Below are 15,562 nucleotides of genomic sequence, written 5' to 3'. Positions count from 1 at the left end.
CAGGGACTGGCATTAGCTTACATTTTGCTCGGAAGAAACAGCAGAGGGCATAGCAAGCTAGCGTACAGCTGTCATACGAGAACCATTTTGTTCTTTCCTTAAAGAACCTTCTGGAAAACACTTTTTAGAATGAAAAATGTAAGCATTAAAAGTGTACATGATTTTTGGAGCAGCCAATTTTATCATTTAATGGAAAGGCACGCCCAAACATCCTTTTACATCCCTAGTGGACACTCAGTGAAGTGCAACCACTTCCATACACATCTCACATTTAAGCATTAAAGAAAAACATTACGTTTACGTTCACTTAGTAAAATGCTTCAGATTGTCTTTAGAAAAGAAAAATATATATATTTTTAACATTCTGAGAAATGTAAATATTTCATTCATTAAATACGATTTATGAAGAAGTAGCACGATTTAATTAAGAAGCTTTAACTTATGACGTTAACTAAATAACCGACAAATGATATGTATATTTTTACTCTGACTCGAATTCAACCACCACACACAAACCCAGCCCTCGCGCATAAAACATGTTTACAAATAATTGAAAACTATTTTCAATCTTTACTGAGGGTCCATCAAAGCTTTCCCTACCCCAGCAGAGGTGTGGCTCAAGGAGCAGTGAGGGAGGAGAACCTTACCTGGAACAACAGTTCCATCTGGAGCAAGAGCGCCTTCCTTGGCTGTGGAAGGATGCAGCGGTTAACGAGAGTAGCAGAGCAATGAAGCAGGAATCAAAGATTCAACATCAGCATTTCACTTACCTGGTTTTCTAGGTAACAAAGGCACTCCGGTCCCACCCGGGACAAGCCCGGTACCGTCCGGAACACCTGCAGTGGCTCCAGGAGCCTCAATCCCTGTCCCAGTTACACCAGAACCTGGAATATCTGACACAAGAAACACAAACACCGGGCATGAGTCCTGCTGAAACAGCTAAATAATTTAATACGCGTAAAAAAACCCCACAACATTATTATTCTACATATCAATACACATGATTATTACTGTGGTTTACACTTCAACGTGCTGTTAATTACATCATTCTGTAAACAGCAGTGTGTAAATGGTGACTGTGTTTTGTTGGTAAGTCAGGGCTCTCTTACTGTATTTTGGAGGTTTGACTCCAGCTGGATAAACTGCAAATATTTAAACACATCAAAATTCATACAAGTCACTTTTTTATTATTGAATATTAATAGAAAATATCAAGATATTGTGAAACTGCATTGTGAGATTATCTGAGACTTCGTAAACTTTAAGTAACAACAGTGGAAATGAACATTTACCCGTGCCAGCTCCAGCGATCTGATCTCCTCCTGGAACAGTCCCTGGCCCTGAGGATGAGTTCAGGAGTGAGATCTTGGCTTATGTTAATCATCCTGTAGATCTGATCCAGGTGTGTTTGGGATCTAGTCGCTCTAAACTACATCTACTGAGCACTTTATTGAGAACATCTTAGGGGTAAGACTTAGTAATGTCAGATACCTTACATCTATTTAATTTACAGCCTCCACCGTTTGCTTTTATAACAGCTTCCACTCGTTTCAGAAAACTTCATTTCAGTTCTTCAAAGAGCGCTGAACGCTGTTCTCCCACACTCCAAAGTTCAGTCAAGTTCAGTCTTAGAATTGGTTACATTATTGTACTTCTTCCAGTTAAAATGGCTGCGTAAAACACCCAGGTGTGATAGTTATATTAATTGAAAAAAACTTTTAAAATGTCATGTACACTGATGGTGTAACCTACCATATTTGGGCGGCTTAACTCCACCTGGATATCCTGAAACAAAAAGAAACTAATATTGCTTCTAACTCTTCCTTAAAATATGAGGAATTGTGTCAATCAAATCAGGGTATCTCTAGCTCCTGGGACCTGCCCTGGGGCTCCACCCGCTCCTCCAAAAATTCCAGAACCATGAACAGTTCCTACACCTCCTGGAACCGATGCAAAGACGAGGGAGTAACCGCCACGCCAGGAAAAGCACCAGAAATCACATTCATACTTTAACTTTGAAATCAAGAATGGAATTCTGGGGTTAAATATCGATCAATGTATGGAGTCAGGATTAATGACTGAAGTGATGGGAGTTAATCACAATGACTGTAATGTTAATAACAGCTGATATAATACAACTGGACATCACTGAACATTGTAACACGTTTGGGGGATAATGCTAATGGCCTATGTTTAGTTACATTGGCTGGACTTAAGCTGCGTCACCAAGTGACCAAAGATGAACGAACCGAAGATCTATATAAAACAACAAAATGAACCCCAGACTACAGTATTTAAAGTGTATTCTGTGCTCTAAACCACAGGGTCTTTTTATCTTTTAATTACCTCCTACGTTCTCAGCTCCACTAACCACAAAAGGGCACGTGTAGTTCTCTAGTTACAGACCCTGTCCTTCGGTGCTCAGGAGCTCCACAGAGCAGATATGATTTCAGTGGGTAATAAAACATTAGTGTTTACCTCCTGCCAGTGGTATTCCAGCACCAGGAACTGCCCCAGGAACTGCCCCAGGAACTGCCCCAGGAACGCCATAACCACCAGGACCTGAAGAATGAAGTGTTAAAATGCATTAGAGAAAAATGTGGGTCATATTTAATGGTTTATTTAATTGGGAATTAATCATAGATCTAAAGAATGGCCTGCTTTGATATTAATTATTTGAATTTGCTAAGGAGAAGAGTAAATCATAAATCATACAAAAAATTCAAAAGGAAATTAAACAAATTGTTACACAGCCGTTTAACTGATAATTTAATTACTGCAATTACAATCAGTATAAATTCATACCATTAATATATAATATTGTACAGTCGGAATAGTATAGAATAGTATAGAACAGTACAGTATAGAATAGTATATATATATATATATATATAGCGAATACATTTCCACTATTGTGTGCCTAGAGTTTTGCCATTATGCTGTTGCTAAGTTCGACTCATCTTTAATCTTTTTTTAAACGTACCGTATTTAAGTGCCTTAGCACCAGCAGGATATCCTACAAGGAGACATCAAAAACAACATCAACAACAATCAACCATCATTCAAATATATATATATATATATATATATATATATATATATATATATATATATATATATATATATATATAAAATAGCTTCACATATTAAATTTAATAATAATAATCATAATTATAATAATAGACTTAATATTTTATGAAAATAATATACATATAATGTAGGATAATTAATACCCCAACATTTTTTTACCAGGTTTAAAGTTTGAATTTGTACTGTTTATTTACTCATTAATTAATTTATTCATTCATCTTCTGATACTGCTTCATTGATTAATTACTGCTTTTTGATTAATAATATATATGCAATTATTAGCTTAATAAATGACAGTATAAATCCTGGAACAGCTGGAACACACAGCATCACAGTAGAATCTGGAGACACTATAAAGTGGTTCCACTAATCTTTGGACATATATCGAACTTACCTCCGGCCCCCGGCACCACGCCCAGATTTCCGTAACCTGGAACCACACCTGCCCCGCCTACAACATCCAACACACCACAGATTACACCCGTCATACTGCTCAGAACTCATTTCTTCAACTTCAACCTTTAGAGTGTAATAAAATGTAAATCCTTGAGCAGTTTTACATCCTTGAGCCTAAATTCAATAAGCTCAATGCCAAGTGTCAGCTATAGGAGTAACTGTTTTACTAAGATTTGGCCACAAAATAATGGATTGTGGTGAGAAATTCATATATTCATTCATTCATTCATTCATTCATTATCCGTAACTCTTATCCAGTTCAGGGTCGCGGTGGGTCCAGAGCCTACCTGGAATCATTGGGCGCAAGGCAGGAATACACCCTGGAGGAGCGCCAGTCCTTCACAAGGCAACACAGACACACACACACACATTCATTCACACACTCACACCTACGGACACTTTTGAGTCGCCAATCCACCCACCAACGTGTGTTTTTGGACCGTGGGAGGAAACCGGAGCACCCAGAGGAAACCCACGCAGACACAGAGAGAACACACCACACTCCTCACAGACAGTCACCCGGAGGAAACCCACGCAGACACAGGGAGAACACACCACACTGCTCACAGACAGTCACCCGGAGGAAACCCACGCAGACACAGGGAGAACACACCACACTCCTCACAGACAGTCACCCGGAGGAAACCCACGCAGACACAGAGAGAACACACCACACTCCTCACAGACAGTCACCCGGAGGAAACCCACGCAGACACAGAGAGAACACACCACACTCCTCACAGACAGTCACCCGGAGTGGGAATCAAACCCACAACCTCCAGGTCCCAATTCATATATTAAGTCCTCAAAATAATAACTCCTGGCCTCAATATATTATTATGTCACATAAAAATCGAATATCGTGGTCTCAAAATAATATTTAGCCGTCACAATCTCCAGAGAGAAGCAGTGACCAGAGTGTGCCGCAGTGGAGCTAACCACGCCCAACATCCACAGACAGTAGAGCTCTATTCTGAACATTCAGAATTTCAGTAGTTTGTACTGAGTTGAAATTTTTTTATTTTGTGGCCATGCCTTATTTGAAACAACTAATGACACCTTAGGGGCCGCACTAAAGCTCTTGTGGCTGAATGCCATCAAATCCTTTTCACCACTGCAGTTCCTCACTGCTTTCAGTGTGCTATGAACTATAAGTTTAATGCATCTACAGCTCTAAGATGATGCACGAAACTAACACCCCCAGAAGTCCCGGAAGATGATGAAGTCATGGCACTAATTTTACTTGATTACCATATTTGGGGGGTTTAATACCTCCTGTATATCTTATAATAAATGAAACAAAAATATTACTTGGTGGTTGTTGCAGAGGATATGTTTATTTCACATGGCCAGAGGGTGGGGGACAGCCGTGCTAAAGTACGAGAGTCGTGGGGTTTTGTGCAACAATAACAATAAGAATTCTAGTGAAATTAATGTGGAATAAAGTTAATAACCATAATATTTACTGTGACATAGCCTCTATTTATTAGCATGAAATATACCTTGAAACACTCTTCCATTAACAGGAACACCTGCAAATGCAATTAGAGTAAATATATACGGTACATAACATGAGCCTGAGATGGAAACACCCCAGACATAACAGTAAATATTTAGTCTCATTTTGTGAAATAATAATAATCCTTCTAGACAAATTAATGTGGAGTAATGATACTAATTATAATCATGAAATTATTTACTATGACATGGTCTCTAGTCATTAAAGTGGCACCGTGTCTTTTCGTACTCCAGGACCCGCAAAAGCAAATAGAGTCCAACATTATGTCGTATTTGACCTGAGAAACTAATGACTGCACACAGAGGGAACCAGCTGAACTCCACACAGACAGAGACTAGAGGACTGAACACTGAATTTGCATGTGTGTGTGTGTGTGTGTGTGTTTATTTATTTATTCATTCATTCTGAAACTCAGCTAAAGGTGTTTGTGCTTCCAAGACTAAGCCATGGCTAAACCTAAAAGGTCTTACCATATTTGGGGGGCTTCACTCCACCAGGATACACTGAAAGAGAAAAAGACCTGAAGTCAAATACTACAAATAAAGTCATAGTACTCCAAAAAATAAAAAAACTGATAGTACACAGTCCTCAAAGTGTGATAGTGATTATGGATATTTTAACCTACGCTGTACCTATCCAGGTGGTTGAAAACACATGCTGGTAGGTGGACTGGCTACTAAAGTGTTCATAGGTGTGAGTGTGTGAGTGAATGTGTGAGCGTGAGTGTGTGATGCCCTGTTATGGACTGGTACGTGCCCCCCCCCCCCCACACACCTCTGGGTGGCCTCCGGACCCACCGTGACCCTGAACTGGGTAAGCCGTTACAGAGAATGAATAAATGAATGAATGAATGAATTAATTAATTAATTAACAAATGCAATAATGAATTAATATATAAATGTACAAATCCAGACAGCTCTTCTATTTCTTCACCAGCTATAACATGCACCTTTAGATAACCTCCAGAGTGAAGCAGAGACCAGAGCGTGCCGCTGTGGAGTTCACCACACCCAACATCCACAGACAGTAGAGCTCTGTTCAGAACATTCTGGACTTCAGTAGCTTGGACCGAGTTGAAGCTAATGATCAACATCTGTTCCTGACCGCTGCTGAATGCAATCAAATTCACTTGCAGCAATGTTCCAATATCTAGCGTGAAGCTTTTCCAGAAGAGTATCAACAAAATGAATCTACCTCCACCTCCCGGTGCTGTCCCTGGAATACCCCCGGCTCCAGCCACGACTCCAGCTCCTGGGTATGTGCCCACTCCGCCTGGACCTGGGAACATGGTTTGTTCAGTGTCAAAGGTGTGTTTTACAGTAAGAAAGGAGAGAAAATTAAGTTTATGTATTGACTACAGTGAAAGCTTTACTTGAGAGTGTGATATTACCATATTTTGCAGCTTTAGCTGCTGCGTAGCCTGCTGCATAAAAAAATCAGGAGTTAATCAAATCATTTCACATATTAAACTCTCACAGATAATACCCAGGAGGTGAGGGAGTGAGCTGGGTTCAGGCTGACGGAGTGGGCACTTTATCAAAAATATAAAATATGAAGGTGTATTTACACTATGTAACATTGTAGTTTGTGTTACAAATACCACTTTTGGTTTCAACAGCACTAGAGAAAATATATACTTACCTCCTGCCCCTCCAAATCCTGGAACACTACCAGCTCCGCCCAGTCCAGTTCCAGCTCCGCCCAGTCCAGTTCCAGCACCACCCAGTCCAGTTCCAGCACCACCCAGTCCAGTTCCAGCACCACCTAAACCAGCTCCAGCACCTGAGAGAAAAATAAACAGAATGTCAGTGCCCTACACAATTGTACTCCAATGTTCTCCTGCTTTGAGTTTAATTCCTTAGAACATCTGGTAATTACCATATTTAGCAGCTTTGGCTTGAGCAGGTGTGAGACCCCCGAGACCTGCAGAACAAGAGGCATCACTGACCAACTTCAAACAAGTAAGTACATTTTTATTTATATAGCCCCTTTCTAGAGCAAGTCTCAAAGTGATTTACAACAGAACACAATAACATACAAATGAATGTGCAAGGCAGCAACACACACTGGAGGGGGTGCTAGTCCTTCACAGGGCGACACACACACACACACATACTCACACCTATGGACACCTTTGAGTTGCCAACCCACCAACCAACATGTGTTTTTGGAGCGTGGGAAAAAAATTGAAGCACCCAGAGGAAACCCACGCAGACACAGGGAGAACACACCACACTCCTCACAGACAGTCACCCGGAGGAAACCCAAACAGAAACAGAGAGAACACACCACACTCCTCACAGACAGTCACCCAGAGGAAACCCAAACAGACACAGGGAGAACACACCACACTCCTCACAGACAGTCACCCGGAGGAAACCCAAACAGACACAGAGAGAACACACCACACTCCTCACAGACAGTCACCCGGAGGAAACCCACGCAGACACGGGGAGAACACACCACACTCCTCACAGACAGTCACCCGGAGGAAACCCACGCAGACACAGAGAGAACACACCACACTCCTCACAGACAGTCACCCGGAGGAAACCCACGCAAACACAGTGAGAACACACCACACTCCTCACAGACAGTCACCCAGAGTGGGACTCGATCCCACAACCTCCAGGTCCCTGGAGCTGTGTGACTGCGACACCCACCTGCTGTGACACCACCTCGCCCAGGACAAAACATAATTTACTTAAAAAGACTGGGTACCTCTTTGATTTGGTTTGGTTTAGGGGCAGATAATAGCCCCTGGTCTGAAAGCTTAGGGTCTCGCATTATTTAGCAAACACAAGAGCTCAGTACTGAAAGATGGAGCTACATTGTGCATAGAGTAATAAGTCTGCACTAGTATTTCAAAATCTGTTCTGTAGCTCATAAGCAACCAATGAAGAGAGGACAAGAATGAACACCTTGTCATCACATGAGATACTACAGGTCGGTCAGAGTTATGCCCCAGCCATGAGACATTTTATTAAAATATTAATATCAGATGAGCCCTGTTCCGCTGAGAGAGCACAGACTTGCACCGCCTGACTGTGCTTCTCTAAATGCCCACCAGAGGTCTTCCTTACTCCAGTGCTAACTCCCCCACACCCCCCTCAGTGTGAGTCTGATTACTGAATGTTTATCTGTGTTCGTTCTGCCCTGTTTAGCCTTTTCTAACCATTCTTGCCTGTCTTAGCTATGTCACCACTGCTTTTTGGATGGAGTCTCTCTCATTACCATTGTAATGTTAGAAGTGATTCTCAAACTTGGATAAGTCTGTCCTTATTTCCTTGGAGAAATTCCCAACTTTGTTATGTTAAGCTCATATGGAAAACTAAGTAAAAAAGAAATGCAAGGCACAGGGCACTGAACCACAGCTGAGAGTCACTCACAAACACTGCATTTGAGATTTACACAAACTTCTCAAACAAATGCTTTGCATTATAAAACTGTTAGCATGGCTAGCTAATAAGCTAACAATGGCGTCCTGAATGAATAATCAGTAATCCCTGTTTCTCTTTCTTGTGCACTGAGAGGAATCCCTTGAAAAGTGTGTGAGTTGTCATAGCAGGGGAGTCAAAGTTGTCACAGCGACCCAAAAAATGCAGTATACTGTAATATACATCACTGCACACCAAACTTTTAGGCCCTTAAGCTAATGAGATTTAAAAAGTTGTTTATCTGAGCAGTAAGAGTTTATTTCTTAAAAAAAAAAAAAAAGCCCCTGAATATTAGAATAAATCAATAAATGTTGGTTTAACCATTTCCACATCTCGTGACAGTCCAGGATTATTAGGTTATCATCCAATCCCTGGTTTTAACGGTTAATAAATACTTCATTATGATATATCCATACGATCAAGGAAAACAGAAGACACACTTTACCCTTCACACTCTCTCACAACACAGGTACTACTTCTCATGTTTTTGTATGAATTTACACAAGCACCGCACATAAAGAAGATAAATTATATGAAGTAATAACAGTATTCTTAGGTTCCTAAGACTTTTGAAGAGTACTGTATAATAATTTCTGGAAAAAAAAACATCTGAAAACGTTTTGCTGGAGCTTATATTTGTAAATAAAGGAGACGACGTTCATAATGATATTTTAGAAATGATGTAAATAATTATAATTAATTAAATAACAGTTGTCTCTAGCAGGTGAACAATAATCAACTCCAGAAATCCCTTAAGACAATGTCCATACCTCCTGCTCCAGGGTATTGTCCTAGACCTCCTGGTACACCAACACCACCTAGACCAGCTCCACCCAGACCAGCTCCACCCAGACCAGCTCCAGCACCTTCTCAGAGAAAGGGATCAGAGAGGATTCACTGATAAAGGCGCCCAGAAATTATTGGTGACAATATCTTTACAGGGTCAGTTGTTGCAGGCTCAGGTTTTGCATGCATGGCATGAAGTGGAGGTGGATTACCATATTTCGCTGCTTTGGCCTGAGCAGGTGTAAGCCCTGCAGACACAGAGAACATCAGTGCTTATTATTATAATGAGGAACCCAAGCTGGACACTGGGGCTAAACACAAGCAAAGGACGTGAGCAGCTGATTAACTGCCACCTACTAGGGTTGGCTGGCACAGGTTTCACAGCTACCTCTCACAAGCCTTGGACACTGAATTTATATCATTAATTATTTGATAGATTAATCAAGATTTGATAGCATTCAGCCACAGCGTCAGTGGTGTCAGTGGTACTAGATGAAACCACTGCTCCACAGACGAAAGCTGGCCAAGCAACCCCATGGAGATACAAACAAGAATAGAGTGATGCCAACACGGCACAAAGAACAGACTCAGAATCTCTCTCACCTGCTCCAGGATAAATTCCACCAGCACCAGGTACCAAACCAGCTCCTGCACCGGGTACCAAACCAGCACCTGCACCTGGTACCAGACCAGGACCATAGCCTGGTACCAGACCAGCAGCAGCTCCTGTAGAGGGGACGGAACACAAAATTTATACACAGTCTGTTTTGGTTACATCTAAGTTTCAATATAATGTTCACCCCACTTTTACTAACGGTCATTTCATGAAAAAAGTGCAACAACAATGTAACAACAGAAAAATGACTGTAGAACAGCTTATGTAAACTTCAGGTTCATGTTTGTAATTACCCATTGCTCTTGTAATTACCAGCTATTCCTTGGCTCCAACCTTTTGGGTTCCTGAACCTCTTTATGGTGGTGTGCCAAACATTTTAAAATTAGGTTTGTGAACAGGAACCAGTTCTATGTCCTTGGAGAAGGACTCTTGGGCACCCTCCATCTTTCCTGAAGAACTTGCAGTGTTGGCATTCCTGGAACGCCTCTCGGCCAGAACTAACTTTTGGAACTAACTGTGGTATAATTAACATGAAGTAGATTCCTACTACAGTTAAATGAGCCACAACGCATCCGTCCAGCTGTTACAGTGAATACAACATCTGCAGTTACATTCCTGTTGCCTCAAATGCTACATCACAATTATTAGAGACACAACACAGAGATGCTGTACTCAGAGCTGAGTGTGAAAGCTTTTGTAAAGAGGCAAATTAATAGCAAAATCAAAGGACAAAATAAAACAGAAACATAATACTAAACTTCTGAAATTTGAAAATGTTTAAACAAACATAAACAGGAAATAAAGAACACAGAACGAGGGGGCACTTATTGAAAGAACCCAACAGTCTCACACACAACAAACAGAACACAACATAATGACGGGCATCAGAGGAACAGATTTTAAAAGGATTTTAAGCACAAGACGACAGGGACAATTGCTGTTTCTCAGTGTGAGTTCTTGTCTGGCCATCATCTACCACTGCTCAAGTTATGCAGCAGTTGTATCTCCTCGAGACACCTTAAAGTCCCATCCTTCACAGAAGCATCACAAGTTCCCTCTCCCTGCCTCTCAGTCCATTTTCTGACTTTCTGCTACTGAGAAACAGCCCAAGAACAGGGACCACCTGTGGACTATCAATCTCCTACCAACCAAAGATTCATAGGTGTGGTGAGGGACAAGAGCGGAAAACATGAGCAGAGATGGTGATGGGAACAAAGACGTCAGAAAGAAAGAAACAAGAGAGGCACAGACAAGTGGGACCCCTCCACTGTTACCATATTTGGCTGCTTTGGCTTGAGCCGGCGTAAGACCTCCTGCACCTACAGACGATCAGGACACAGGGTTAGAGTCAGAGACCACCCACGGAGATAAGGACAAACATTTAGAGAATACAAATATAAGATCTTTACCCCTGACTCCTGGATAAAGTCCAGCTCCTGGAACTCCACCTGCTCCACCCAGACCTGCTCCTCCTAAACCAGCTCCAACACCTGGTGAAACACAACACGGGCTACTGAGGCTCAGCCGACTGATCTCTTTATTAGAAACACCGTCCTGGCCACTTTATTTGAAACCCCACTATATAACCCTCCTGTTCACACTAGCAGGCAAATAGTCGCTTGCTTTAAATCGTGAGATTATTTTCTGTCTGAATGTATTAAACCAGTTTTTCAAGTAAGTGTTTTTGATATTTAAATCAGAGGCGATTGCTCTAAGACTGCAAGGGGAGCTCAGCTTCCCCTAAAATGTCAAAAAATAAGTGATCAGATATATACTGTTGTGTGTACGTGTCATTGAATAGATATGCACTACAACACGCTCAACTTTTGTTCATAATCAGCTTCTTATCACTGGTAAAGACACGGCTTTCCTCTCAATCATTCCCGCAGCTTCACGGTGCTTTAAACAGTGTAAACGCTGAGCGTCCACAGAGTTCAATAGCGAAGCAGCGAAGTGCAGCGAAACGAGACGAGTCATTGGATAAATGCTGGGCTTTGTCCCGCCCATCGCACGCTCAGCGTCTCTGGGGGTCTATGGGGCAGTGGGCTGGCCTCGGCTGGCCCGGACGCTCAGCTTCTGCATGATGATTGGATGATCTGTCTGAGGCTGAATCCCTTTTTTATAACGGGGAATGAGCGAATCAGCGATCCTTTGGTGTAAAGATCCGTGGGAGCACAGGCGGACACACTTCACATGGGCCAAGGCCGTTTAAGCAGCCTAGCTCTGCTGGCCATTGAGAGGACACTAGTCAAGTCCCTGGAAAAGACGCCTTGTTGGTACGACAGGGTCACAGATCATTTTCTTGAAAAGGAACGGAGGGTAGAATTTACGTATAAATAAACCGACACATTTTATGATGTAGGCCGAAATTGAGCTTCCCCTCCTTGAAAGACCAGCATCCGCCACTGGATTTAAATATATCACTTTTAACACCATAGGCTAGAGACATAGCACTGAGTGTTTCCTTATAATGTTCCTCCAAAAGGAAGAAATGGACCAGATGTTCTGTCTGTGAAAACTCAGGTCTGTTCCGTGTTTTTAAAGAAAAACTATTTTTAAAAAAGCAGCTGAATGTTTCTATGTTGCATTTTTTTTCTAATTGTCCCAGTATTTGCAAAAATGCATCATATAAAAGCATTTATGAGCCTCTCGTCCACGTTTATCAACACACTGCTGAGAACAGGAACAAACATTTTGGGACAAAAAATTCAGAGAACAGAAGCTGAGGACTTAGGACCACGGCATCTGTGATTGGTCAGAGGAATATTTTGGAGCCAATTGTTTAGAAAGTTGCTTCACTGTGTCTGGATTCATTTGCATACATTTAAGAAAATCTCAGCTCTATGTTTCGCTTGCCACTTGTCGCTGAACTGTGGTTCCAAATCACATCCTCACAGTGGTAAGGACTTGTTGCTTATTGCTCTGTCACCTGCTAATGTGAATGCATGGTTACATTTCCACATGTTTTTACATTTATAAGTAATTAAATTAATATATTTATGTTTTTAAAATGTTACCATATTTAGCAGCTTTGGCTTGAGCAGGGCTGAGGCCTCCGGTACCGACTGGAGCATGCAACACAACATGACACAACACATCACAACCCAACACAACACAACACAGGTTATCATGTTTATCTCCATGCTGGTGTTTGCAATGATCCACATCCAGAATTATGACCTCTAGTCCTCAGAAAACCCTGCCCTTTCCAGTTACTACTTCTACCAGAACTCCATGATCCATCACTCCCAGCCCTGCTGAGCTGGACCAGGTAAGCTGGGTCATTAAAGGGTTAAACCCCCAAGGTAGGTGAGGTTCATAAAGATGTGGTTTGCTGAGTCTGAGCGGCAGGCACATGGTCCTGACATCAAAATCCTCAAACCCCATCCGATTCAGCAACTCTGTAGTGAGCTGAAATGGAAGCTGGAAGCCAGGCCTCATCACTGACCTCAGAATGAAGAAGCATTCATTCTTCTTACCTCCTGGGTAGAGTCCTCCAGCTCCTGGTACACCACCGACACCACCTACACCACCTACACCACCTATACCACCAACACCTGAGAAAAGCACAAAACATTGGCATTTATAACTTGGGAAATCAAGTTCTGATTCAGGTCTGTGTCAGAAAGTAAACAGGAGGAGGCTGGACGCAGGAGCAGACTTTAATTCATGTCTCATAAAGAGAGTCCAACATGGTCTCTCTAGTCCCTCTCTATCTCTTGCTCCAATCAGCGGAGCCAGACTGAGTGAGAGGAGAGATATGGAGGCAGTGCTGTCTCGGTCCGTGCAGCTCCACAGTGAGCCCCAAATTCAGGGTGGAAAATGTAGCTTTATCCTGGGCTTATTTCCTAAGGAGGGCCTTGGGGCACATCTGGTGCTGTGGCAGTAGCGTGGCCTACATTTGCCCTGGTGTTTCCAGGATGCCATTGCACCATGAGGTTCCATACATTGGATTAAAAAGAATATTGTCAACGATATAATGGAAATCATGTCTAAAAAAGTCAATTGTAACAAGTGCTTGGTTGTAATATTATGAGGAGGAATGTCACGACCTTGTCCTGTTGTGTCTGTTTTCCCCACCATGTGCTCTCTCAGTACATGGCTCTGTTTGTTATTGTCCATGTCTCCGCCCATGTCCCGCCTTTGTTCCGCCTCCTTGACTGTCCTCCTCATTATCTGTTTCAGGTGTTTCTTGTCCGTGTTATGTATTTAAGTCCCCTTGTCTCACTTCCTCTTGTCGGTCATTCGTTCCAATTCCCAGTCTTGTTGTTTCCTTTCCTAAGTCATGTAGTGTTGCTTTATGTCGCTCAGTCCGGTCTGTTTGTCTCTGTCGTGTCATGTTCTTGTTTCAACTCCCAGGTCATGTCGTTTCCTCTGTTCGTTTCCTAGTTCATGTTGTTATCAAGTCTGTTTGTCTCCGCGTTTCCACCTTTGTTCGTACTCTCCAGTCTGTCTGTCTTGTCTGTCGCTCGTTCCCTTGCCTTGTTCCTATCACTTCCCTTGTCTCAAGTCTGTTTGTATATTTATTCAGTCTAGCTCTCTTTGTATCTGTTGAGTTCTCTGTTTTGCTCTCCTTCTCCAGGTCCCTGTTTAACTCTTCCAGTACAATCTCTCTGTTCAAGTCTCTGTCCATGTCTCCTTCTGTCCAGGTATTCTGTCTAATAATTCGAGTCTGTCTATCTCTGTTCTGCCATCTGTTGTTTCAATAAATACTGTGTTTTAGCAAGTGCGTCCGCCTCCGTGATTCCTCATAAGGAAACGGCGTTGGACCATCAGTTTCCAGAGTTTTAGAGAGAAAATATGGCTTTACTACGGTAAAGCTGGGAAATCTGTGTTGGCTGATGATGAAATGCTCCATAAAGCTTCTATAAAGACCCCACTGGACAAACAATTCTCAGAATTCTACTTCATGTACTAACATTAACTTAGGAGTCACAGATCACTCTGTGTGATCAAAACTTCTGAATGCTTCAAGATGAGATGCGTGAAAACAAAGTCATGTTGAGCTCTGGTGTCTTTTTTTTTTAGAAAGTCCAGAGAGAGGGAAATGGCTGAAAAAATCAAGAGAAAGCTTGTGCTTGGTAAACATTGTTCAATGTTGTAAATAAAGTCAAAATCAGAATTACAAAAGTGACCAAAATAAACCAAGACTCCTAAGGGCAACTAAAATCAAAAAGGAGTGCAACAAGATACTAGCTCTCACCGTATTTAGCTGCCTTCGCCTGAGCTGGTGTAAGACCTCCAGCACCTGCACAGAAATAACAGTTCACTGTAAATACAGACTGATGTACAGCTGTGTTTATCCTAATCTCCATCTGTAGTGTATGCCTGATTAGCACAGACATTATCACACTGATTAGCATAGACAGATTAGCACAGACACAACAGTTATCAACTATCTATCATCACCTCCAACACCAGGGAAAAGTCCTCCCACTCCTGGGACTCCTCCAGCTCCACCCAGTCCAGCTCCACCCAGTCCAGCTCCACCCAGTCCAGCTCCAGCACCTCGAGGAAAGAGCAACACCTAACCTCAACACAAGCATTGTCTAAACTTTGTCTATTGTGATCCCACTAATATGCAGCAGCTTCACTCCAGTGTAAATGCGTGAATGTGTGTGAACAGCCTCCATGATCTGTTTATTGCTAATGTGGATA

The 15,562-nt window shown here is 42.1% G+C and overlaps 1 protein-coding gene across 6 annotated transcripts in view; it reads right to left on the bottom strand.

Annotated features, from left to right (window-relative positions):
* The window catches only part of elna (elastin a), an 80,311-nt gene that overhangs the window by 11,348 nt on the left and 53,401 nt on the right, over positions 1–15,562 (bottom strand). For 3 of the 6 annotated variants that reach the window (XM_066652718.1, XM_066652719.1, XM_066652722.1), the window contains exons 18-40: positions 15,314–15,412; positions 15,108–15,152; positions 13,384–13,461; positions 12,922–12,969; positions 11,314–11,394; positions 11,179–11,223; positions 9,892–10,014; positions 9,501–9,536; positions 9,273–9,368; positions 6,944–6,988; positions 6,707–6,847; positions 6,456–6,488; positions 6,260–6,343; positions 5,536–5,568; positions 5,049–5,078; positions 3,485–3,541; positions 2,984–3,016; positions 2,479–2,562; positions 1,753–1,785; positions 1,293–1,340; positions 1,110–1,142; positions 771–893; positions 648–689 (exon numbers count right to left, since the gene is read on the bottom strand). In XM_066652718.1, coding sequence (XP_066508815.1) covers positions 648–689; positions 771–893; positions 1,110–1,142; positions 1,293–1,340; positions 1,753–1,785; positions 2,479–2,562; positions 2,984–3,016; positions 3,485–3,541; positions 5,049–5,078; positions 5,536–5,568; positions 6,260–6,343; positions 6,456–6,488; positions 6,707–6,847; positions 6,944–6,988; positions 9,273–9,368; positions 9,501–9,536; positions 9,892–10,014; positions 11,179–11,223; positions 11,314–11,394; positions 12,922–12,969; positions 13,384–13,461; positions 15,108–15,152; positions 15,314–15,412 — 1,470 coding nt within the window. The remainder of the gene's footprint in view (positions 1–647; positions 690–770; positions 894–1,109; positions 1,143–1,292; positions 1,341–1,752; positions 1,786–2,478; positions 2,563–2,983; positions 3,017–3,484; positions 3,542–5,048; positions 5,079–5,535; positions 5,569–6,259; positions 6,344–6,455; positions 6,489–6,706; positions 6,848–6,943; positions 6,989–9,272; positions 9,369–9,500; positions 9,537–9,891; positions 10,015–11,178; positions 11,224–11,313; positions 11,395–12,921; positions 12,970–13,383; positions 13,462–15,107; positions 15,153–15,313; positions 15,413–15,562) is intronic. The other 3 variants (XM_066652720.1, XM_066652721.1, XM_066652724.1) reach the window with 3 other exon arrangements.

This window comes from Hoplias malabaricus, chromosome X1 (genome assembly GCF_029633855.1).
Source record: "Hoplias malabaricus isolate fHopMal1 chromosome X1, fHopMal1.hap1, whole genome shotgun sequence".
NCBI classification, from domain to species: Eukaryota; Metazoa; Chordata; class Actinopteri; order Characiformes; family Erythrinidae; genus Hoplias; species Hoplias malabaricus.
This window is presented reverse-complemented; position numbering and strand designations above follow the sequence as displayed.